At 45.2% G+C, this 26,073-nt stretch overlaps 2 protein-coding genes across 2 annotated transcripts; one reads left to right on the forward strand and one right to left on the reverse strand.

The window, feature by feature from the left end:
* Nucleotides 1–15,906: 15,906 nt before the first annotated feature.
* Nucleotides 15,907–17,784, forward strand: LOC136517177 (NAC domain-containing protein 73-like). The gene is made up of 3 exons (XM_066510701.1): nucleotides 15,907–16,370; nucleotides 16,472–16,667; nucleotides 16,801–17,784. The coding sequence occupies exons 1-3, from the start codon at nucleotides 16,218–16,220 to the stop codon at nucleotides 17,439–17,441; spliced, it is 990 nt and encodes a 329-aa protein (XP_066366798.1). The 5' UTR covers nucleotides 15,907–16,217; the 3' UTR covers nucleotides 17,442–17,784.
* Nucleotides 17,785–18,286: 502 nt separating this feature from the next.
* Nucleotides 18,287–25,699, reverse strand: LOC136516844 (uncharacterized). The gene is made up of 14 exons (XM_066510338.1): nucleotides 25,345–25,699; nucleotides 23,814–23,975; nucleotides 23,476–23,541; nucleotides 23,205–23,348; nucleotides 22,919–23,032; nucleotides 22,720–22,821; nucleotides 21,984–22,169; nucleotides 21,778–21,867; nucleotides 21,563–21,697; nucleotides 21,278–21,400; nucleotides 21,092–21,177; nucleotides 20,379–20,991; nucleotides 20,132–20,209; nucleotides 18,287–19,604 (listed from the first exon to the last, which is right to left on the reverse strand). Exons 1-14 carry the CDS (start codon nucleotides 25,594–25,596, stop codon nucleotides 18,600–18,602), a joined length of 3,156 nt encoding a protein of 1,051 aa, XP_066366435.1. The 5' UTR covers nucleotides 25,597–25,699; the 3' UTR covers nucleotides 18,287–18,599.
* Nucleotides 25,700–26,073: the final 374 nt, after the last annotated feature.

Raw genomic sequence — 26,073 nt, forward strand, 5'->3', positions numbered from 1 at the left:
ATGTTTCCATGCCGGATAGCATAGGATCTATGACCATGTAATTATAATGGTCTGACGACCATTAAAGATATTTCCCTTTAACTGTCACACACACACCATCCATGTTAATATATTAATTTTCTAAAACTATCAATGACAAGTCATGTGTAAGCTATTACTTTAGATTTTTGTATATATTTTTAACTTATAACATATCTATGTCTATATTTTAATACCAAGCGCTCCAATTTTTCTGTAGAAAAATATATTGCTCTTTTAATGTTCCTTGATAGAGGAAATAATTCAAATACGGTGCAAACGAAACACTCACTGTGAAAGGAAAAAACATAGAGAATAACTGTTTTTCTTTTCCTGAACTCAAGACACAAGAAAGCGATTGCATCCTCCTACTCCTAGCAAGTCACACGTCTTGAAAGTTGATACAACACCACTGAAATCAATTCCAATTTTTAGGAAGTACGATGTCACCATTTTCAACAGGTACGAAAGAGGATGCTTAAGCTTCCCCTGCAAGGCAACTGAGCTATCAAGCACTACTTGATTAAGATTAATCACAGGCACGTTCGTGCTTATTAATAATCAGCTCGTTCATTTAATTTCACGCTAAAACGAGCTAGATAGACATACTTTTGTCTTCTGATCAATAAGCATGAACGTGCACATTTAATTAATCTGTATAGCACACTACTGCACATTTAATCTGCATATATAGCACTATCAGCACCAACACATACGTTCGTTTCACGCTAAAACGAGCTAGCTAGACATACTTGTGTTTTCCGAACAACTTGCTCTGCATGCGGCCTCTCAATAGGTTCCATCACGCCTCATCCGTTCAATTCAATTATGACCGTGCAAAGATATATACTTGCATATACATATCTGTGTCAAATGTTACAGCTCAACCACACCATACTACCGACTACTATACCGTGACTTCACCATGCAACGACAGTTCATTTTTCGCAATGAAGTTCATCGATAGAGAGGCCAATGTTGTGTTTGGTTTGTGGAGTCCCCATGCTTCATGTAGTGATGCATCATGAGTTCACATGAATTTTGGTGAAATTGACATATTCCTCTTACATATACTAATTATTAGCTTGTGAGGAATGAGGTGACGATGCATCAACTCATTTCATTCCACAAACAAAATTAAAAAAAATGATGAGTAAGAAGACGATGGATCACCTCACATTCCTCAAACCAAACACACTAAGCAGTGCCGGTCCTAGGATTTTAAGGGCCCTCCGGCGATCTCGTCGTAACGGCCCCTTGACCATGTATAAAATCTTATAATATATAGGCGCTAATTTTACTTGCAAAACGAAAGCAAATTCAATAACATATTTTTAATTTAACATGTCTGATAATTATCGACAAACAATATAGATTAAGGAATATATTTGTAGATGTATGATAATTATCGAAGAATAATGTAGATTTAAAAAATAATATATTCATTTTCTTTTCTCACCCATGACAAATGTTTCTTAGGTAATATTATAAAATTCTAATATGTAAATTAGAAGAAAAATATGATTATATGGGTACAAAGTACTAGAAGTCTAGAATACTATACAAATAATTAATTTGGATTAAAAATAAAAAGGAAAAAATACATTGGGCTTAAACAACTAATCGGTGATCGCAATTCATAAGAAGCAAAGAATTAAGATGTCGTCGTCGTGGCGCCCTGCCTGGTCGCCGTCCTCGTGCGCCGTGTCCGTGTCTCCGGTAGTCTAGCTCTTCACGGCGCCGCGGCTCGCCAGCTCCGCGCGTGTAAGGCGCACGTCCCGAACTCACGATCAGAGTGTGTTGTGTGCAGCATGACTCCTTGCCTCCTCTCTACCCGAGGGCCGTGGGGAAAGGAAACTAGAAAAGAAATATCAATGTTGTCTTTTTGGACCGCCTAGCCAGTTCTATGTCCCTCTTCTTATTAGTTTGCTAATGCCTAATGGACTATGGGACCTAAGAGTTTGTATACCTGGGCTTGGCCCCTCCTCCGCTTGGGCCCTCGGCCGTCGCACCTCCTAGCCTACCCTTAAGGCCGGCACTGACACTAAGTTGACAACTTAGACATAGTCCCAGTCGATCTATCTACCTAATATCATCCATCGAAACCAAACTATAAACCCTAGCTAGGTCCCTGTTGCCGATCACAGTTATGAGCACAGAAGACACATGAATCATTCTGATCTGACTTGATCATTTGGTCTGGATTCAGCCACGTACGACTGATCAGACTCAATCAAAGCGTACAACAGCGATCATGGGGCCTAACTTGCAGTAGTTCGCCTCACCTGAAAGCTAGGCTCATGGCTGAAACCTATTAGCTAGCTTAAGGGCCAATCGAAGATCCCGGGTTAAACTCGACAATTTTCCCCTACTAGCGCAAATGGCCACCCCGGCCCCGCCAGCCACCAAGCCATCGTCGTCGGCCATTCCGGCCTCGGCGCCCACCAAACCCCACCCCCACTCTCCGGTGCCCCTCCTCGTAGCCATGGAGCGGGGCTCCCCTTCGCGTCGCTCTTGGGCGGACGAGGTGGAGGTGGAGGAGGCCACCCATGCCTCTCCGGGCCTCAACCCCAACGCCGAACCATTCGTAGCTGGTGCTTCTCCGGGCAGCCATGGATCTGACCTTGGAGGGAGACTGTCCTTCTCTGACTTGGAGGACTACTCCGGATCTGAGGCGCCGCCGCCTGATGATAGGGGCAAGGCACCTATTGTTGCGGGTGCCCGCCTTCGGCGTCACCGCCGTCGGCGTCGTCGGCCACGTGCGCCGAAGGGCTTCATGGCCACGGCGCGGTGCAGCTTCAACATCGATGTGGCAGCGGTGGATGCGCATCCTCGGACGCGTTCTGCTGTAGCCCACCCGGCGCAGGTCTCCACCGAACCTGATGCCGATGACTTCCACCAGGTGCACAATCGCCGTCGTTGGCGGCGTAAGCTGCCACTGCGCCTACCCAAGCCGGTGCCGGAAGATCTGGTTGGGCTCTGTTTCAACTGCCTTGGGGACGACCACATCAAGGTCGATTGTTGTTTCTTGTCGCGCTGTTGCACCTGTCGTCGTGAAGGTCACTGCGCATGCAATTGCCCTACGGCCCTGTCTTCGCTGGGGCCAAGCGGGGGCGCTCGCCGGCGCGCTCCAGCAGTCGTCGCGGTATGCCTCTCCCTCGCCGCTGGGCATCCGGTCATGCTGGACCGGACACACCCAGCGTCCGGTCACTCGGCGACTCCTCTGTGCACGACTATGTCAGTGTGATCGGACGCAGCCAGCCAGCGTCCGGTTGTTTCAGCGCCAGCGTCCGGTCGATGACCGACGCTGCACTTTTTCTGCTGCTACTGACCGGACGTGCCGGTCCTTTAGAGACTAGCGTCCGGTCACTTACAGTGACCACGTTCACCTGAGTTTAGGGCGCTGGTGAAGTTTCTAACCCTTGCTCAAATGTGCCAACCACCAAGTGTATCACCTTGTGCACATGTGTTAGCATATTTTCACAAATATTTTCAAGGGTGTTAGCACTTCACTAGATCCTAAATGCATATGCAATGAGTTAGAACATCTAGTGGCACTCTGATAACCGTATTCCGATACGAGTTTCACCCCTCTTAATAGTACGGCTATCGAACCTAAATGTGATCACACTCTCTAAGTGTCTTGATCACCAAAATAAAATAGCTCCTACTATTTATACCTTTGCCTTGAGCCTTTTGTTTTTCTCTTTCTTCTTTTCCAAGTCCAATCACTTGATCATCACCATAGCATCATCATCGTCATGTCATGATCTTCATTTGCTTCACCACTTGGAATGTGCTACCTATCTCATGATCACTTGATAAACTAGGTTAGCACTTAGGGTTTCACCAATTCACCAAAACCAAACTAGAGCTTTTACCGGGCATGAAGCAGCGGGCTCGTCGGCCCGTTTGCGCCGCCAAGAAACATAGTTTCTACGTCGTCTATCTCTTTAGCGGCACTTTGCCCTTTGTGGTCGCGACAACAGATAAATATGTAACCGTTCAATGTAAACCTTGTAGTTTAGGGCAGCCCCTGGTGGTTGTGTGCTGGCCCCTCGCCTTAATGAAATACGGGCAAGATGTCCGATCGAGAGAAAAAAAAAAGTCCGGGTCGTCATAACCAACCAGTTCCTGCCACGCCACCGCACCCCAACGACAGCCTACCAAACTCCAATCCCAAGTTCCCAACATGTCGTATTTCAAGCTTCATACTCCAATCCCAATAAGTACCTGACACGCTGACATGACGATTCACGATCGATGTACACAGCACACACGCTGACGCTGTCCCCCAAGGTTGCACTTCTTTACTCTAGGCTTAGGTTAAATCAGTTTTTTTAGTTTGACAAAATTCATAGTAAGTAGTATAAATATTTATATCTCTAATAAATAGGTTTACTTAAAAATGTATTACGGAGTACATGACTAGTTTAATGATACTTATCCGATATCATAAATGGTAGCTGCAGTGTGAGTGTGTTGATACAACGACTAGCTAATCTGGATGAAAATTTAATGCTGGATACTCGCAGAGCAAATTTAAGGGAGGTATGTTTGCCTTGTAGATATCTAGATTTTTATCTTAGGGGTTCATATATGGTGAAAATTTAATCATAAATCACTATTTTTTTTAAAAAATACCAAAAATAACACTCGAGTGTTCCTCTCTCTCAACACTCGATTCCTCTCCCTCTCATTCTTCTCCATCTTCGGTCTCTCTCCCCCTCTTCTTCCCGAACTCTGACGGACCTATAAGAGGCTCGAAGGAGGCAAGCCGGCCAGATGGTGGGGCTAGAGACGTCGGGAGGGTGGTGGTTAAGGTTCTAGTGTCGTAGGAAGCGGTCGTGCTAGGTCGGGGCGGGGCGCCCATGGCCATGACGGCGAGGGGGGAGGGGAGGGGGAGAAGGAGGACGCCGCAGGTGCGGGCGCCGTGGCGGAGCTCCGATGAGACCCTACCGTGCCACGCGAGGCGGTGGGCAGCGACGACGCGTCGGACTTGAGGAGGAAGAAGCTGTGAAGAAAAAATCGAGTGTTTTCGGCCTCAAAACACTCGAGTGCCCTGTAGATAGACTATTTATTTGTTTGTTTTTGAATTTATCTAGCCAACAACTAGTTGTTTTAGCCCCTTCCAACAATTAATTTTTTTTCATGCACTTACAGTGTCTTATAACTATATTTACACCGTCTTATTACTATATTTACAATGATTTCTTCAGTGTAATTTATTGGACAGAGTGATGTAATTTGGGGATAATTGCATATTTTAAACAAATATATACCAATTTTTTCAATTTTTTTTCTATGGATTCTAGATACTGGAGAAATATATATCAAATTGTTCACAAATGTCATCAAATTGTTCATAATTTTTTTTTACAAATTTCAGAAAAAATACAAATTATGAACGATCTGTGAACGGGAGACGACGAACAAGACGGGCAGCAGCACGAACAAGTTGATGTGGTCGCACTCGTCCGCCCTTGTGCGGGGCTTCTTGACCGCAGCCTCCGCCACCCGCGTCGTCGCCGTTGTCCATGCTTCAGCTCTTCCGCGGCGGGGTACACGTACACCCGGATCTTGTGCGCCGCGCTCGGAGGAACGCATGAGCCGGTTCCCGGCTGTCCGGGGTGCTGCCGCGCTGGGGTGCTCCGTCCCTTCCACCACGGATCTCGTACGCGGCGCCTGGAGGAGCCAGTGATGAGCCGGATCCGTCCGCCGGGGGTGGTGCTGTGCCGAGGTGATTTCCTGGGAAGGCGAGGAATCGGAGGAGGAGAGGAGGAGGATCCACGGCGCGCATGCGGCAGGGGAAGCAAATCCACGGTCAAAAAACCGGTTGCTGGGGGTCAGTGAAACATGCGGTTGTCCGATACCAATCCTGGTGTGGCCACACCCGCTTAGCATGTACATAGATCCGCCCCTGGCGCGTGGTGTGTTTAGTTGTTTGTCCCACTACTAGTTGTTGAGTTTTACTTGTCGGTGGTGTTTCTTTTCTTTTTCTATAGCCTCGCGGGACTATCTGAAATTTCTGCTATATCGATATAATATAAACATGTGGTGTCAATGCCGGTTCGTTCAGAAAAGGAAAAACATCAAAAGTTTGCCTAGCCAAATAAACGAAGCACACCCACTAAAAGTCCAAACTGGCTATAGCAGCGCAGCGATCATCTGACCGTACATGCATGCATATTCACTGACGCGGAGCATGCACGCAGCTCGCCTGGCCTTTTGTATCCTGGAAGTGGCCTGATCGGTCGGAGACTCTACTCTGCCTGCTAGGGCTGCGTGCTCGTATCTGCCTTGCAACCCACTCCACGGCGACCTCACATCTGAATCCATCCACTCCCAGCCAGCGCGCCCAGCAGCAGCACCCTCCCTTCCTCGACCGCCTGCGCGCGCGCGGTGTCACGTCGTCCTGCGAATCCATCGGGTTGCCCCGCCTCCACTCCACCGTACCTGCTCCATCTCCAGCTCCCCGCTCGCTCGCGAACGCACGACGTCGTGTCACGATCGGCCTAGCTGCTGGTGGGCACAAAGCTCGCTCGATCGGTCCATCATAAAATCATAAGGCTATTGACGATGAGTGTACGCGGTTTGCGTCATTGCAGATATAGCCTGAACCGTCCAAATCCTATGCAGGACAGACAGTGTATTCTGGACCTGCTGCTGCTGATAACACGTACGAGAGGCGTCGCCAGAAACTCTGTGATCTCCGTTCTAAATTATAAGTTATTTTAACTTTTTTTAGTGAGTCAAGTCATTCCAAATTATACAGTAGGCATGTATGCACCTAACCGAGATCAATCGATAATTCGATATGATGTCAATTGCCAATGTATACGTACTCTCGCTGGCTCCATATATGTGGTCGATCGATGCGTGAAGGGATCGGAGAATTGCTAATCTAGGCAACCAACCAGGTTTCAGATTTAGATATTTTCATCTCATCTGATCTCTACAGCACCTGCCACTGCATCACTGCATGCCATGCACGGCGTCGCTGCTGGTGTGTGGACGTGTGGTCACCCAGGCTGTACTCAGAAAAGAGAATAACACACGGGCGGAAGTACCAGGCCGGCGTCCAATATAAACCAACAAGCTCGATCGCGTTCACGCATGCATGCACGCATATCTTCGACAGTTCTACTATATATTCGCCACATGCATGGAACTGCTAAGATTCAGCTATTTTCATATACTCCTTCCATCTCAGAAAAAGAAAACAATTGTAGCCATGGTGCATGCTTGCTTCTCCGTTGGCATCATCAAGATATGTGTACGTGTCCTCTGCAACGGCCCGCTTGAAACGGGTCACCTTTGCCTCACATGCCCCTTCACCGAATGCAAGGAGTCTGGACTCTGGAGCAAAGTTGCTTCTTGCAGGGAGAGCTTTGGGGACCTCCAATCAGCCCTCTAGGCAAGGTTGGACAATGGACATCATAGCCAATTGGTGGAAAACGGCTCCGTACTCAATTTTAAAGAGAAGAGACTGTTGGTTTTCTTTTAGTCATATTCATCAGATCGGGATATTTTGCATAGGAATAGAATACATGTTCAAGATTTACATGAGAGGCAAAGAGAAGAGGAGTGAGAGGTAGCAGACCATCGAAGGCCGTAGTGGTCGAAGCACCGGCCGGGATCTCGTTGGCGGACGCCATCTGCGCGCCGGCAGCGATGTTCGGTGGAGAGGGAGAGTCGGTGCAGTGGCGTCCTCGGCGGCGGCGTGTGCGTCGGGGTGGCGTTGCCGGCGTCGGTGGTGCTTCCCGTCGCTGGCAGCGCCCCTTCTCAAGATCGGGTTAGGGTTAGGATGTCAGGGCCTGTTTGGAATGGAGTATTTTCATGGGAAAAGTAAAGGAAACAAAAACAGAGGAAAGTTTCCTGAGAATAGCGTTTGGATTAAAGGATTCTCTAGTTCCTTTCCTATGGAACACTGTTGCAGGCTTCTCGTTTCAAAGGAAAACAAAAATCCAATCAGAACTCAGGTTTTCTCTTCCTTCACGAAGTACGAGACAACCACGCTGCTTAGACGTTGGCTAGCTTGAGCACGTCACTGTCCAATCTCTGCTACTTTGAAGCTTGCACTGATAAGTACCTATATTTAACTAACATATTACAATTCCTATGTTATAAATTCCTGTGTTCCAAACAGCCTAAATTTTCTGTTCCTGTGTTTTGAAATCCCGTAGTTTTTCACTTTTCATCGTACCTTATTCCTGCGTTTTTTCATATTCCTGTGTTTTGGATTCCTTCGTTCCAAACAGACCCTCAGTGGGGTGACTAGCGACGCAGTGAACCTCGTACTGCGAGCCCCGGCCCCCACCTTTCCTTTATAGCGCTGTGCGACGGGGGCCCACCAACCATGTAGGGTTGGGCGCCCCCAATCAGGGCGCGAGAACAAGGCCCAAAAAGGTCGTTGGGCCTAACTGGTGGGAGATCAAACCTAACATTCTCCCCCTTGATCTCTCATCTATTCTTCGTTCTTTAATTTCATACTCAAAACTTTTAATTCATATTTTTCTTGCTTCCATCCTATTTCATCACAGATTAGTGCATAGAACTGTCCCATCGTCACAGCAATTAGTGCCGTTAGACTAACAGCCACAATACACTTCTCCGTTTTAAAATGTAAACTTTCTTTGGGCCCTTCGTATGTTCGGGAATCATAGGCTTTCCCTTAAACCCATGCCGACTACGTGTTCTCTGAACACGTTGGGTGGTAAGCCTTTTGTGAGCGGATCCGCGAGCATTTTCTCTATACTTATATGCTCAAGATTTTTTATATGATCCCGAACTTTATCTTTCACAATATAGTACTTTATGTCAATGTGTTTGGCAGCACCACTTGACCTATTGTTGTGAGCGTACTGTACCGTTGAATTGTTATCACAATACAATCTCAGTGGTTCATTTATATCATCAATCACTTTCAATCCGGGTATGAATTTCTTCAGCCAATTCACCTGCCCCGTTGTCTCATAGCATGCTACAAACTCGGCATACATTGTCGAGGATGTAGTTACGGTTTGTTTGGAGCTTTTCCACGATATAGCCCCTCCTACGAGAGTAAATACATATCCTGACGTGGATTTTCTTTCATCTCCCGCATAATCAGAATCTGAATACCCCTCTATCTGCAGGGTATCAGATCTTCTATACGTAAGCATGAGGCCTTTCGTACCCTACAAATAACGTAGGACTTTCTTCACTAATTTCCAATGTTCAATTCCTGGATTCTTTTGATATCTGCCAAGTAACCCGGTAACAAAAGCTAAGTCAGGGCGTGTACACACTTGAGCATATTGTAAACTTCCAACAGCTGAAGCATACGGTACCGCTTTCATTCGGTCAATTTCATATTGGTTCTTGGGACACTGATGTTCCCCAAACCTATCGCCCTTGACTATAGGAGCAGGTGAAGGACTGCACGCATGCATGCTAAATTTCTTCATGGCCTTTTCTATGTATGCCTTTTGCGATAATCCTAGAACCCCTTTTCTCCTGTCTCGGTGAATCTCTATTCCCAAAACGAACGAGGCCTCCCCGAGATCTTTCATATCAAAGTTTGAGGACAAGAATTTCTTCGTTTCCATTAGTAGATTGATATCACTACTAGCAAGCAAGATATCATCCACATACAAAATTAGGAATATGTACTTTCCATTCCTGAACTTTGCATAAACGCAATTGTCCTCAACATTTTCTTCAAACCCAAAACCTTTTATCGTTCTATCAAACTTCAAATACCACTGTCTTGAAGCTTGCTTCAATCCATAGATTGATTTCTTCAGGCGGCATCCCATATTTTCCTTTCCTTTTACGACAAAACCTTTCGGTTGTGCCACATAAACATTTTCTTCCAAATCCCCGTTTAGGAAAGCCGTCTTTACATCCATTTGATGTAACTCCAAATCATAGTGGGCTACAAGTGTCATTATAATTCTGAAGGAATCTTTACATGAGACTGGAGAAAACGTCTCATTGTAATCAATCCCTTCTCTTTGCGTGAAGCCTTTCGCCACAAGTCGCGCTTTAAATCTTTCTATATTCTCTTGGGAGTCATATTTCGTTTTGTAGACCCATTTACAGCCTACTGTTTTGGCTCCTTTAGGAATATTTTCTAAGTCCCAAACTTTATTGGTACTCATTGATTTCAATTCATCTTCCATGGCCTTAAGCCACTTTGATGAGTGGTCGCTTCTCATGGCTTCTTCAAATGAGGTGGGATCATCCCCCATCTGACATTCTTCTGTTTCATAAACTTCATAGTCATCAGTAATAGCTGATCTTCTTATTCTTTGAGACCTTCTAGGTGCCTCCGGCACTTGTTCCACATTTGGCTGTTGTTGTTCTTCCTCATGTGCAATATTTGGTTCTATAGGTTCCTCAAGGATAGGTTCCTCAAGGACAGGTTCCTCATGTTCATTCATTGTCGTCATGGGAGAACTTGCAACAGGTGTTGGCACTACAGTGTCCTGCACTGTCGGTGCAACAGCAGCAGGTAGCGTGAAGAATGGTTCTTCAACCATCGGAGTGGGTACATGTACCCGCTTCTCCTGTAGGCTGATTTCTCGTGCTACCATGCTCCCCCTGATCATGTTATCCTCCAAGAACACAGCGTGTCTTGTTTCTACAATCTTCGTATGTCTGTCAGGACAATAGAAGCGATATCCTTTCGATCTTTCTGGATAGCCAATAAAATGGCAGCTGACTGTCTTGGAGTCTAACTTTTCTATGTTTTGGTTAAACACTTTTGCCTTCCTGTCCATAACTTTCGTATGTCTGACAGCCCCACACACGCAAATGGTTAAGTGAGGGTTCCCTTCTTGTCCATAATTCATACGGTGTTTTAGGCACCGATTTACTTGGTACTCGATTAAGTATGTGAATGGCGGTTTTTAGTGCCTCCATCCATAAACTAATCGGTAATGTGGAGTAACTCATCATGCTTCTTACCATATCCATTAAGGTACGGTTACGTCTTTCAGCCACTCCATTCTGTTGAGGCTCCCCCGGTGTGGAGTACTGAGCAACTATGCCATTTTCCTGTAGGAACCTTGCAAATGGTCCAGGAATTTGGCCATATGGAGTATGTCGCCCATAGTACTCTCCACCTCGGTCTGATCGTACTATCTTGATTTTCTTATTGTGCTGATTTTCAACTTCAGCTTTAAATATTTTGAATTTATCCAATGCTTCCGATCTTTTTTTAATTGGATAAATATTGCCATAACGAGAGTAGTCGTCTGTGAATGTTATAAACGAGTCATAACCATCCACACTTTTCACAGGAAAAGGACCACATATGTCTGTGTGGATTATTTCTAAAATTTCTGTGCTTCATTTGGCATCTTTTTTAATTTTCTTGACATACTTTCCTTTGATGCAATCAATACATTGTTCTAAATCTGAAAATTGTAAGTGCGGGAGAATTGATTCCTTAACCAATCGTTCCATTCTCCCCCTCGAAATATGGCCCAAGCGACAATGCCATAATTTCGAAGAGACAGTATCAATTCTCTTCCGCTTCTTAGTTACATCCGCAGATGGGGAATCATTCACATTCTCATCGCATACATTGTTCGCATTCTCAGCAAGAGATAATAAATAAAGCTTGTCTTGTCGGAAGGCAAGACCAATACATTTATTATTAACCAGTATCTTACACTTGCCATCACCAAAATGGCAATCAATTCCATCATCATCAAGTTTCGAAACACTTATCAAATTTCTACGCAAAGAGGGAACATAAAGTACTTCTTTAAGTCTAAGTACAAAACCATTATTCAATTCTAAAGAAAAAACTCCAATGGCTTCAACATTGGCTTGCACTCCATTTGCAACTTTAATCGTTCTTTCTCCTCTTTGCAAGGTTCTCGTCCCACTTAACCCCTGTAAGGAATTTGCAACATGAGTAGTTGCACCTGAATCAACCCACCAAGTGGATTTATCATAACATAAATACAGGGATTCATCTACAAATGCAATAAATTCATCACCTTTCTTTAGCAAAGATTTCAGGAAGTCTGGACAATCCCTCTTGTAGTGTCCCTTCTTGAAGCAGTGCTTGCACTGATCTTTTTCAGCTCCACCATACTGCTGATTCTCAGAATCCTGGGGTTTCTTTCCCTGTGAATTGGAGGAAGAGGCCTTATCCCACTTAGGTTTCCCTTGTGGTTTAGAATTCTTGCCATTAAAGTTCTTTCTTTTGTTATCCTTCACAAAATGAGCGGATTCACCTTGTGAGGACTTTATCCTCTCCTCTTCTTGAGCACACATTGAGATGAGTCTTTCTATGCCCCATCTTTCAGGCTGCATATTGTAATTCACAATGAAGGTGTCATATTCTTTTGGCAAAGAAGCAAAAATCAAATGAATCAGGAAATCCTCCTCCTTCAAATTCATTTCCTTTAGCTTAGATGCCGTAGTGTTCATCTTCAAAATGTGCTCTCTTATGCTTCCACCAGTGAATTTCTCATTCACAAGCTTCTTAATCAGTGAACTTGCTGTAGCCTTGGTAGACCCAGTAAACTGACTCTTGATTTTCTCAAGATATTCTTTAGCAGTAGCACATTCAGGGATTGAGCCCCTTATCTGTTCTTCTATGGTGGCTTTGGCCACCAACAGGCACTTGCGGTTGGAGAGAGTCCATTGCCTATGTTCAAAGTCATATTTCATTCTTATTTTAGCATGATCACGCTTTCGAGCAGCGAAATCCGCGTCAGATTCATTTTCACCTTTCACCGGGTCCTCTGGCTCAGTAGGACATGGTGAGGTGATGGCAAAATCGACCTCTTCCAACGCAAGTTCTAATTCATACTTCTCCCGCCACACACGGTGATTGATCCCAATGAGTGTCGGGATGTTGGCAATGTTCACAATGCATTTGCCTCCTGAAATCACACCAGAGTAAGTAAGAAACATTTATGCATAAAATTTCATGCTTTAACTCAACGTTGGTCAAATTAAAACTTATAATTCATCCATGCAAACATTTTACATCACCGTTGGGCAGAAGTAAAATTAATGCATAATTTCTCATGAATCAAAATTATAATATTGTTATTAACAACGTTGGTCAGAAAATAACATCATAATCTCATCAAAATTATCAGAAATTCATCACTTCTCTTAAAATTAAATTATCCCGTTGGTTCAAATTTAATCAAAGAGAACAATAATTATCATGCACAGCGGAAACATTAATAATCTTTTCATATTATTATTTTCCAGAAGCACTAAAAATTCACTGTTTTCTGAGCAAAATATCGTTGGATAAAATTTGCACAGAAAATTGTATCAAAATCATTCAAATTCATCAAAAATATGCATTAAAATTGCTCCTGGAAAATAATAAGAAAATTTTTCTTCTTTCATTTCAGCCCAGCGCGGCCCAAGACGACAAAAGCCGGCTCGGCCCAGTCCTCCGCGCGCGCCTAGCCCGCACCCAGGCCGCAACCTGGGCCTGGGCCGGCAAAGTGCCTCGGCAGTGCGCTCCCGCCTGGGCCTCGGGTTGGCCCATCAAATCTCGAGCGTCCATCTTGATCCGACGGCCAAGCGTCCGTTTCGGACGGATCAAAAACGTCGCCGCGACCGGTGCCCTGGAAACCTTAGCGCATTCGTCCCTGCCCTTTCTCTCTCTTCTTCGCCGCGCTCTCTCATCTCTCTTCAGCGCAGCGCAGCCGCAACCGAGAGCGAGCGACGACGAGCGAGCGGGCAGTGGAGCTAGCCTCGGCGCCGTCGCTGGCCCCCTCGCCAGCGCGCGTGCTCCCCAACGGGTGAGCACGCCGCCGTCGAGCGGCCTGGCCGCGGCGCCCCTTGGCCGAGCCCAGCGAGTAGAGAGCCGAATCGGCTCTTCTTCTCCCGCGCCGGCGACGGTGAGTCCGCCCCCTTTTTACCTTCTTCCTCGTCCTTTCTCTCTTCTGGGATTAACCCATGGTGGGGATGGGGAAAAATTAGGGTTAGGGTTCGTTTTTTGCCGATTCGGTTTTCTGTATTTTTGGATTTCTCTTCTTTTTCGTTCATCCGAATGGGAAACTAGAGTTAGGGTTAGGGTTTCGACCCTTCTTTCTTTCTTCTTCCCCTTCCGGTTTCTTCTCGGAACCTAGCTCCGGTACCATTGTTGGTTTTCTTTTAGTCATATTCATCAGATCGGGATATTTTGCATAGGAATAGAATACATGTTCAAGATTTACATGAGAGGCAGAGAGAAGAGGAGTGAGAGGTAGCAGACCATCGAAGGCCGTAGTGGTCGAAGCACCGGCCGGGGTCTCGTTGGTGGACGCCATCTGCGCGCCGGCAGCGATGTTCGGTGGAGAGGGAGAATCGGTGCAGTGGCGTCCTCGGCGGCGGCGTGTGCGTCGGGGTGGCGTTGCCGGCGTCGGTGGTGCTTCCCGTCGCTGGCAGCGCCCCTTCTCAAGATCGGGTTAGAGTTAGGATGTCGGTGGGGTGATTGGCGGCGCGGTGAACCTTGTATTGCGAGCCCCGGCCCCCACCTTTCCTTTATAGCGCTGTGCGACGGGGGGCCACCCACCATGTAGGGTTGGGCGCCCCCGATCAGGGCGCGAGAACAAGGCCCAAAAAGGCCGTTGGGTCTAACTGGTGGGAGATCAAACCTAACAGAGACATGCCTTCAACGAAAATATCCATTTATATATTATGAAATATTCTACTATCATTCAGGTGGTCAAACGAAACAAAGAAAAAATTTAGAGCAATACAGAAGGGCTCTCAGAGTAGGGATGGGTGTTTTCTATTCGTGCTGTACCCCCGCCCCTGTATTACGGATGTGTGTCCTTTCTTCTCTGCCCTCACCACTCTTTGTACATAAAGCTTATTTTTTTCTCTAAAGGGAAAAGCAGAGCTCCTGCTGTTACGTTCAAAAATAAGTATTATTCGATTTATTAAAAGGAATATGTTTTATTTTATATATTTATTTAGAACCATAACTGTACGTTGTTGTTGTTTTAGAAATTTAGGTAAAATAAAAATAGTTTGACTTCGGCAGTTCTAGACTCGCATTCTTTTTTAGGACCGATCGAGGGACTAGTGTACAGTAACCTGAATGCACGGCCTCCATGCATGGACAGTCACGGCCACGAGCCAGTAATAAGTACGGTCTCTATTCTAAATTATAAGACGCTTTGATTTTTTTAGTTCATCCATTTTAGTACGTATCTAAATATAGTATTATATATAGACGCATAGCAAGATAAATATATCAAAAAAATCAAGGTGGCTTATAATTTAGAACGGAGGCAGTACATAATAAGGTGACAAGAGAGGATATGCAGAAGGTAGTGTTCATCAATCGTCATGCGTGCCGTGGTTGCTCTTAACACGGGCGAAAAGTACACGGGAAGGGCTCATGTCAACAACCTCGATCGATCGATCTCATTCACGCACGCACGCATGTTTCTCATATTTTCCAAATGCATGCATAGAAACATTGGAACTAATAAATAATAGGTTCGGTGCATGCATGCACGCATGTTTCATGTACTTTGCCCGGCGCAGAGAATCCGCCGGGCGCCGGCCGGCCGGCCGGCCCTGGTTTCCTTCTCACGTATACGGAAGAATTTGTGGTGCCTATACGTGAGGACTAAGCAACATGCCATCATCTACCTACTGTGTATGGAACCTAGCTACCTTTCTTGCTTGCTTGCTTGTGTTTCTTACCTTCGTTCTACACACACTGGCTAGATGGTGCGTACTGCTTGTCCCGGCCCAAGCAACAACGTAATAAAAGAGCGAGGAGAAAACTAAGGGATCACCGTCTGGCTGGACCGGGATCAATGGAGGGATCACTGCACTGCGAGACTAGGTAGACAGTGTTGTACGGTGGTGTGTGATCGCGGGTAGCTTTTAACAGGGACAAGCTATCTATCTAGCAGCTTGTAGCTTCCTTCTTTTCTCGCCCTCAGCTCTCTTTCCTTGACCAACCCCCTTTTGTTTGCTGTTCCCTCTCCGATCCCTGTCGTCGCCGTCTCCCTCTCTTTATTTCTCTCACTTCGTCGTCGTCGTCGTCGTCGTCTTGTTTTAACCCTGCGGCAGCTAGCACTCCTCCTCTCCGGCCGGGCGCTCTTGTTAGCTTTGTTTAATTGCCTGCTGTCCTCATGGAGATGGAGATGTCGATCTAGATAGTTACTGGTAGTCGTCGCGCGCTTCGTTGTGGATCGAGAAGGAAACTAAGGGTTGTTATTATGACGTGGTGCAATGGTTTCAACGACGTGCGCGCCGCCGTGGAGAGCAGCCTGTCCCCGGCCGCCGCCGCCGTGGGCAAGAAGGCGGCGGCGTCGCTCGCCGTCCTGGTCAAGATGTGCCCCTCCTGCGGCCACCGCGCCCAATATGAGCAGGTACGTAGGCGCCCAATATGCATCACTCTTCCATGTCATGCTGCTTAATTGCTGATGGAGGGCTCGATCGATGAACAAATAATATAATGTGTGGTCGTCAGGAGAGCACGACGATCCAGAACTTGCCGGGGCTGCCGGCCGGCGTGAAGTTCGACCCGACGGACCAGGAGCTGCTGGAGCACTTGGAGGGCAAGGCGAGGCCCGACACCCGGAAGCTCCACCCCCTCGTGGACGAGTTCATCCCCACCATCGACGGCGAGAACGGCATCTGCTACACTCACCCGGAGAGGCTCCCCGGTACGTACGTACCGTATGTTTTGTTTTGGATCTGCATGCATATGCATGATGATCGATCGATCGATGTGCTGCCTGAGATTGCAATAATCAGTGATCACTCGAGCGACCTTACTCTTTATATCATTAATTTCAGGTGTGAGAAAGGACGGTCTTGTCCGGCACTTCTTCCACCGGCCGTCCAGGGCGTACACGACTGGTACAAGGAAGCGGCGGAAGGTGCACAGCGGCGACGGCGACGACGGCGGCGGCGGAGGGGAGACGCGGTGGCACAAGACGGGCAAGACCAGGCCGGTGCTGTCCAACGGAAGGCCCCGCGGGTACAAGAAGATCCTGGTGCTCTACACAAACTACGGCAAGCAGCGCAAGCCCGAGAAGACCAACTGGGTGATGCACCAGTACCACCTCGGCTCCGACGAGGAGGAGCGCGACGGCGAGCTCGTCGTCTCCAAGGTCTTCTTCCAGACGCAGCCCAGGCAGTGCGGCTCCATGGCCAAGGAGGCCGCCGTCGTCTTCCCTGCCGCCGTCGCCGTCACCGGCAGCAGCGACGCATTTATTGCCGGCGGCCATCACCAGGGTGGTGGTGGTGGTGGTGGTGGTGGCGGCGTCCTCAGGGATGCAAACGGCGGAGTCGATCAGTTCTACAGCCCAGGAGCAATGATGGGGTATGACCAGGGGCTCCCACCAAGTAACAGGGCACCTCCTGCCCCTGTTGCGGCTCCCCACTTCATGCCTAACTTTGCTGTGCATGCAGCAAGGGCTAGCTTTGGTCCTTGAATCATCATCTCAAGAATTCAGGACAAGAGATTTATACACATTCTATCAAATTTACCGGCTAAATAGGCATTTAGGAGCAGGTCATCGTGTCATCAGGCCAAACCCCCAGGACCTGAAACTACATCACAATTTCCAAGTTGTGCTGGGACTGTATAAAGATATCATGTTCTTGCCCTCTAACTACGTTCATTTACAAACTCCTCCCTTAAGTTCATTTACGAACTCCGATCCTCCCTTTTAAGGCGTGCAAGGATTTGAGCAAATCTACAAGCTGTATTTTGAGTACTAATTTTCATTGTAATGATCAGGGCTGGATATCAAGCCAAGTACACTTTTTTCGAGCTTTTTTCGAAATTGACATGATCTTTTATATCGTGGTCTCCTGAATTGCTTAAAACCCAACTTCAAGCCAAGCTTAACGAGCCGAGCCTAATGAGCCGAGCCAAAATCGAAAGTCACTCAAAATCAGCTCATTTTTATATTAAAAGAAAAAACTATTCAATCGGAGCATTTTTTGGATCGAGCCACCGAGCTGGCTCAACGTGATTTATCAATTACTCCGTTCATATGAAAACAATTCAATACATACTAAATGACATAACTGCTAGTCAAAGTATTATCCAAACTAAGTGAAATACGCATACTAATTTCAAACCAACATCTTATAGAAAACATGTGAAATGCAAACCTATAGCTGAAGTTATATTAACTTATTAAAAGAAGAAGAAAAAGCTTGGTTCTGCGTAACATGCCCTACATTTTGGAATGGGATCTTTGCTTTTTTGTTACTCGATTATTCAAACCACCCACATATACGAAAAAGAAAAGGCTTATGCTGCTCCGGATATTTCAATCAGTTCATTCCTTCAAGTTTGAACTTCGGCTGGTTCAGTCTCACCAGCCTTCTGTTCTCTACAGTAGCACATAATAAAAGATACGCATTTCAATCACGACTCCTAATTGCAAACTGATACAAGTGCTTGCCGATGATGCATGCTAAAATGAACAACACCATTGGAGAAATACACAAAACCAGAGTTTTAAATTAAGTTACATGCACGTTTCGCTTCAATCTCGATCGTGTCAACTCAAGCTTCACCGCTACAGGAAAGTCTGGAAAGCATAAAGAGTAAGCATACAAGTATTGCTGAGGAACTACTACTTGCCGACGACATGCTTTTCATACAAGGCAACAATATCCTTCTTGTTGGGATTTTTCAACTGGAGGAGTTGAGCACCAAATCCGTGCTTGGTGAGTTCCTGCTTCAGTTTAATCACAGTGAATTTGGTATAGTCTTCGGTTTCTGTCCCCTGCTGACTCCCGTTGTGAGTATCTTCACCAATAAACACAGAACCACCGTCCTCTGTGTGATTGCTCTTGAAAGGGCTGCTTGTGCTTTTTGATCGTTTCCGTCGCCTCACACTATCCTCATCGATATCCATATCCTGTACAGACTCTGTAGCTTCATCCCTTAAGCGCCTTGCAGAGGTCTTGAGCTTGCTATCAAGTGTGGTTTCTTGTTGGAGCATGTCCAGTTTGCCTTGAGTCGCTTGCAACATCAATGACAGGTCCTCTGCCCTCTTATTGGCTTCAGCGCATGCTTCACGTTCCGATGCGAGCAGACCCTCAAGCACTTGAACGGTGCTGGACCTTTGCTGGTTATTCCGCTTCAACATCTCATCAATTTCTTTTTCCCGCTCATCAACACTTCTTTCGAGCAATGCGACCTTGGACACAGCATCCTTCTCTGACTGATGAAGTCTCTCAATCTCTTCGACCATCTTAGCCTTGTCCCTTTCTAGAGCTTCAACCTGTCGCTCCATTCTTTCTATCAGTGCAAGCCTCTCCATTGCGAGCCGTTGAGCTTCCCCCTTATCCTTTTGAGAAGCAGAAGCTTCTGCACGAGCTACATCAGCCAATTCCGTTGCTCGTCTCGCTTCCCTTTCAGCTTCCTTGCATCTAATGTCTGTCTCATCAAACTTTTTGCACTGTGACAGATACTTCTCCTCAAGATGGTTCTTTTCCTGTTCCAGGATCCTAACTTCCTTCTCACGTGACAGAGCTTCACTTCTAATAGACTCCAGGTTATCAGTCAGTGATCTGATCTCCTCCTTCAAAGCCAAAGAATCCGACTCGTGGCTCTTCAACTTTGCTTCAGTGGCCTGAATTTGTTTATTGCAATATGAGATTATGTTGAGAGGTAGGGAGAGGGAGGAGATTCGAGAGGAGAGAATTCCTTATTTGACACTGGGAAAATGAGTCGTTCCTTTCTTGGTCCTGAAATTTTCTTCGTTCCCTATTTGACACTCACTTCAACTTTCATCCCTAATTTGACACTACCGTCAAATCTGTTAACTAACGGTGTTAACTGACTGTTAAAAAGACGTTTTTGCCCCTAGAAAAAAAACGGCGAAGCAAATTTGAGAGGAAAAAAAAACCTGCGCCTGGGCGCATGCATCAGAAGCGGGCGTAGGTTTTTTTTTCCTCTCAAATTTGCTTCGCCGCTTTTTTTTCTAGGGGCAAAAATGTCTTTTTAACAGCCAGTTAACACCGTTAGCTAACGGATTTGACGGTAGTGTCAAATTAGGGATGAAAGTTGAAGTGAGTGTCAAATAGGGAACGAAGAAAATTTCAAGGCCAAGAAAGGAACGACTCATTTTCCCAGTGTCAAATAAGGAAAGAGACATACCTCAAGCCTCGAGATCAAACTTGTAGCATGAATTTCCGTTTGACTAAGTTTTGCATGTAATCTTGAAATTTCCTCTTCCTGTTTATACATAACAAGCAAATACAAAGTGACCAAGAAGCACATAACAAGACTTGGAAGAAAAATAACATTGAATATACCATAATTTTCTTTTCCTGAGCATTGAGAGAGTGTGCGCCATAACATTGAGAGAAAGAGTGCGCGCCATAACATTGAGAGAAATGATTACCTTCTCAGATAGTTGGTTAGCAAGCTCTGCCCTCAAAGCATCTTCCCTCTCTTGCACTTTCTTATTTGTGCGTTCCTGTGCTACAGCCGCTCTCTGCAGAGCTGTTTTGGCCTCGCTAATAGCAACTTCATATTTGCGTCTCCACTCTGATGCTTCCTCTTGAGCAGAATCAGCTTGTTCACGTGTTGCCGACAATCTGCCCTCACTGATACTCACCCTCGACTCCAGGGAAGCAATTTGGGATTTTAACTTACTCTCATCTGCCTTTTGCTGCAGAATACCATGATCATATTTGCTCTTCCAATCATTGCATTCCCGTTTTGCAGTTTCAAGAGAAGAAGACAAGCTCAAGCACCGTTCTTCCAACTTGCTACTCTTGGTCTGAAGTTCAGTTATACGAATAGAGTAATCCTTCGAAATTTTCTGTTTATCATTCAGAACTTCCTCATAGCGCCTCACGTACTCAGCTCTATGACCCTCACTTGCTTCAAGCTGCTTCCTAAGCAATGCTAATTTATCATCGCTTGAATTGCATTTCAATCTAAGGGCATTCCTTTCAGCATCTATATGCTCCAAATGTCTTCTGAAAAGGTCTAGAACGGGGCCAGCCAAACTGCAGTGATCGTTCCAACAAAAGAATAAAATGATTACGTGAGATAATGAGATAATCATTCCACATCAACCAACAACAGGACAATTGAAGAGGTGAATACCACTGCTGTAAGAATGTGGCTAGCCTTTTCCATTTTACAGGACCATAGGCCGTTGACTCATACTCTGTGAGCAGGCCATCAAGGAGCTACAGTTAATCAAGTAACAAGGACATTACCATAAACAATAATGAAGGATAAGGTTCTTGACAATTAATTACAGCAGCAAAGAAGTTTACGCTGTCTTACCGTGACTACGTCATCTAACTTTGCATCTGGACGGTTACATACAGCTCGCAGCTTTGATTCCATTTTCTGTACTTTATTTGAACATTGCAAGTCAGCTTCCAGAAAAGCATTCCTTTTGTAGTCCTGCATTCATGTGCTTCACAGTTAGCCTACCCATGCATAAAGATTGTAATTGACAAGTAATTTACTTCAGCAATTGGCAGGCATTAATCAATGGTTCATGTGGAAGAAAATAGTTAGCGGGCATGCTGACTCAAAACCAATTGATGGTAATAATAACGTCACCTCAAAGGCCTTTTTGAGAGAACTGTGAAGAAGCTTTTCGAATTTTGTACGAGCTGCCCCAGCACCAACAGCAGAAGCATTAAAAGCACTGATAGCCTTTCTCATAGCATCTTCATGTGCTTCTCTCAAAGAGTCCTGCAAACGCCAACAAGACAAAATAAATTCCAGAAAATTCAAATGAGAGCATCCAGCAACTCACTTATTAGCAACCCTACCTCTTCTATATGTTTTTTGTGGTCAAAAGAAGAATTGTAAGTGCCCACAGCAGAATCAAATGCCCTCCGACATTCTGCCTCCTCCACGCTCTGCATAATAAATAAATAAAATAATCAAGATAACTTTAATCCAAAGAGAAACCCGATATCTTAATAATGATTTAAGCGACATAAGCCACATGGCTGTAATTATAATCTTAACCTACCTGCCATGATGAAGATATTGTAGGGACAGCACCGCTATTAATGGCATCAAGAAATAATTGTGTCAATCCAGCAAGGATAGGGCCTGTCATTGTACTAGCTCCAAGTTGTTTTGGTCTTGTTCGGTCAAGAACAAATTTCGTGAAAGCATCCAGACCAGATCTGAACTGTGGCCGGAAATTACTCAGCTGCAACATAGAAATTAGGAAAAAATGCATCATTATCAATCTGTTAGAACAATATGATTACGCCAGAACGTGGATTATGATTCTAACTCTTGAAGGGACAAAAATAATTTGTACATGCAGTCAAATTGTTTGAACTTTGGCTATTGGTATCTTATCCATGTGAATATTGAGATCGAACATATAACACAATAAGTATCGATTTGTTTCAAGAGCGCACTTTCATAGAGTTAAATTTACAGGTTTAACAAAAATATCACAATGCATATCAATGATTGAAGTTGTGTAAAAGACTGCCTTCTTGCACTGTACCATGTAAGTGTATATTATTATTACCATGATAAAAATGTGTAGTTACTGGGAAAATGCACAGAATAATATAGTTTCACTATATATAACAATATGTCAGGTGGGTACTTTGCTACTTGTGTGAATGGAGAGCTTAGGAAAAGTTTGACTCTACCTACGACGTATGATATGTGTTGAGCATTTTAAGTACAAGGCCACCAATAGCAGACATTCACTCTAGTCCAAAGAAGGAAAAAATACTTACAGGAAGTTGATCGAGACGTTGGAGATCTTTCTCATTGTTCACAGGTCGCACAAGTGTAAAGCATTCCCTATCTGGAAAAAGTGCACGGATGGACTCCCGTATCTTCCAGAACAACAAAAGAAGTATAAGGATAGTCCATATGTCAAGTTACCTAAGCAGAAGTACATAACTACATTTCACCTATAAAAGTCTACCATACCACATTCTTTGCAGATACGTCCCTTCCTCCACCTTGAACAGGCCTCAGTGCTAGTTCTAGGTAATCCCGTGGAGTAATTTTTCTGTTGTCTTCTGTCAAATCCAGGTAGAAGTCCTGTAGGAAAGGAAGCACAATGTCATCGCATACCAAAGGTGTCTGATGCATAATAGGGCCTGAGGTCATGTTTGACGAATTATAAGATGACACACAGCTAGGGAACAGTCAATGCATTCAACATTAACAGACATAATTAATATATCATGATAAAAGGAATGAAATGTCTTACTCGCAACAACCAAACAAAGACAGGGGAGAACTGCCCAAGTTCAGATGCAGTGGACCTTCCACCTGAGGCCCTGACACGTATGTGCTTTGTCATCTCCGTGACAAGCGAGAGACTATCCAACGCAGCTTCATCTATACCTCCCATCTAGAAAAAGCAGAAGGCTCAGAGGTTAGCGTCCTTCAATATGAAAAAAATACAACTGAAGCACCTAAGTATCAGTCTTTCCTTCCACGTTCCAAGATGACTAATTCATTCATTCAGAAATATGTACCTGGTTGTAGATGAACATGCTCGATAACAGAACAGCCAAGGAAAATATTTGGATGCTATAGGTCCCCTGCCAAAAGGGAAAGAGTACGAATGAGACAACATTGCAGAAATTACAAGCATACGTAGTATTACACAAAAACAACCAAATAAAATCACCAGAAAAGTAAACGATAGTCAACACTCCTCATTGCTATGACTCACTCAAAAGTGCGGCTCAGCAAAAAAATAAGGTGTAGATCCAATTACAAAATATCATAATTGTTAATTTCAATAAACACATATCATTGTCAATGTCTGAATGATAGGCCGTTAATTCAAGGGTAAGCAGCTAATACATACCGTTTGGTCATAAGCATCAATTCCTTCAGTATCCAACAACACAAGACTGTATTCAGTTCCATCCAGACCAGTTCTCTTCAAAGGCGTACTCCACATCCAAAGTCCCTTGGTGCAAGGACGATGTGTTGAAGCCACTTGAAAACCGCTGCTTCGCCCAAGAAGCTACATAGAGGGCAGATTTTATCAAGTAAGGCAGAGGATTAAACAGAAATAATGCACAATAAAAGAAAATCAACTTATATTAAAGCTGGGTATGGGGTATATAGTAACTCAGAAGAGTGCCACCTCATCTCAAATTACTAATACTTTCCAAATTTCATTTCATGGATCCAAATGCGCTTACAGAAGCTGAAAAGCATTAGCGTGCACACTTAAAACCATCTACAAACACAAAAATAGGAAATGGGAAAGTCTAGAATCTAGAACCTAGAATATCAGGAAGCAACAGAAATTTTCCCATACTTTAATTAAAACCACAAAATTCCTGAAGACATTTAAAGACTTCATGCCAGTATATGCCATTTAAAATTAAAAGTAATCTTCACTCCTTGTCAATTTGTGTCACACCTTCCCACCTCACTTTTACAAGCCTAAATCAAATCACTGTTTCAACAGCGAGTTGAGGCCCATAGTGATGTTTAACCAAACTTATGTGTTCCTATTTCCTACATTTTTTCACATCCTACATAGTGTGGTTCTTGAACATAGGCACCGAAGAACTGCTAACCAATGACTTGTGAAGCTTTTGTCAATTATTATTGTCGCACAATCTCAAGCAATTCTCCATATGATTTTGCAGAATCCTATGCTTAAAGCACCAACCATGCATGCAAATGTAACGTTCATATGATTCCAAAATATAAACAAGGTTCACCAAACTAGTTGCACGATGACAACCATACTAATCCTCAAAAGGTGAGAACACACCTACAACCAAAAACCCAATACTCCTACAATCAAGGCAAAGCATTCACTTCCTAATAAAAGTGTAATACACTATTCTAATACCACGATATATCACAATCCTATAAGGTGGCCAAACTGTAGTTTAAGTGCATCAACTTCGTTTGGAACACTGATTTTGCTAACAAAAACCACACACCTAATGTATGAACACAACTTTTCACCCTTAACCATTTCATCAAGAATTAAGCCACCCACATTGCTTAATCCTTAAATTTCAATTCCCTTTCTCTGAAAGTTGCACGCATGTTGAGTTCTAGTAACATAATGCTTCTGACAAACACATTGTCAACCCGCAACATATTTCCAAATTGCGGGCAAAAGCTACAATTCCACCAGTAAATAAACCCTAGAATCCAAGATGTTACCTAACAAACCCTACAAATCAAGTTGCAAAAACTATCACTTGAACTTTCAAAGGTCTGCACGAAGCCCCCAAATAAACCAGCCGGGCATATATTATCTCAGAAAAATCAACGCCGAAACCCTAGTCGCGCACCGTACCACCGATGCGCGAACCCAGGCGGCGTTACCCAAAAACCTAAGCTCGCCCCGTCGCGCGCCGTACCTGGTTGAGGATGAAGCTCTTGCCCTGGCGCGCGCGGCCGCAGACGGAGACGACCCCGACGGGGCCCTTGACAAGCTGCAGCGCTGCCACCGCCTCGGGGTCCATCACGAACTTGCCCTTCTCGTCGCAGTACGCCAGGCGCAGCGGGCGCGCGGGACCCGCGGCCGCGCCGCCGTCCTCGCTGATGGCGGGGGGCGCGTCGCTGGCGCTGGGGCTGGGGCTCCCCCCGCGGAGGCCCAGCATCTGCAGCATCGCGAGGTCGCCGCCGACGGCACGGGTCCCGTGAGCCTGTGTTTTCTGCTTTCAAAAATGTGGAGAGGGAAAAAGAGAATCGGCCAATCGGGGATCACGAATGCCCTCCCTCGAAAGGGTTAAGGAAAAGCGCCGAAGCGACGCGGTTGCTTGGCGGCGGACGGAGTCGGTCGGTTCCCGCCGCTGCGCTGGAACGACGCGGGCCACGCGGCTGCCTTAGTGGGCTTCACGCCCTGCGTCCCTGTGCTGAGCTGGACCGTTGGGCCTTGGTCGGTGCAGAAAGCAGGTCGGTGCTGAGCAGTGAGCTGGACTTGTTTTTCTATTCCATCTTTTGTCTTTAACAATGAAGTGAATGAACCAAGATTTGGTTCTTGCCGCGAGAATTAAATGTTTGTTTGTAAGTCAAGTTTTTGTTATAAGGATTGCAAGTCAATTTTAGAGGCGTTAATGAATGATTGTAGTCATAGTCAAAGTTTC

This window comes from Miscanthus floridulus, chromosome 17 (assembly GCF_019320115.1).
Source record: "Miscanthus floridulus cultivar M001 chromosome 17, ASM1932011v1, whole genome shotgun sequence".
Taxonomy (NCBI): domain Eukaryota; kingdom Viridiplantae; phylum Streptophyta; class Magnoliopsida; order Poales; family Poaceae; genus Miscanthus; species Miscanthus floridulus.

Excerpts from the sequence above, each read along its gene's own strand:
- LOC136517177 (XM_066510701.1), top strand. The coding sequence starts at position 16,218 with ATGACGTGGTGCAATGGTTTCAACGACGTGCGCGCCGCCGTGGAGAGC. Across the intron at positions 16,371-16,471 it reads ACCGCGCCCAATATGAGCAG|GAGAGCACGACGATCCAGAA; the intron begins GTACGTAGGCGC and ends TGTGGTCGTCAG. Across the intron at positions 16,668-16,800 it reads TCACCCGGAGAGGCTCCCCG|GTGTGAGAAAGGACGGTCTT; the intron begins GTACGTACGTAC and ends CATTAATTTCAG.
- LOC136516844 (XM_066510338.1), bottom strand. The coding sequence starts at position 25,596 with ATGCTGCAGATGCTGGGCCTCCGCGGGGGGAGCCCCAGCCCCAGCGCC. Across the intron at positions 23,033-23,204 it reads TCTTTGTTTGGTTGTTGCGA|GACTTCTACCTGGATTTGAC; the intron begins GTAAGACATTTC and ends CCTTTCCTACAG. Across the intron at positions 22,170-22,719 it reads AACGTCTCGATCAACTTCCT|CTGAGTAATTTCCGGCCACA; the intron begins GTAAGTATTTTT and ends TCTATGTTGCAG.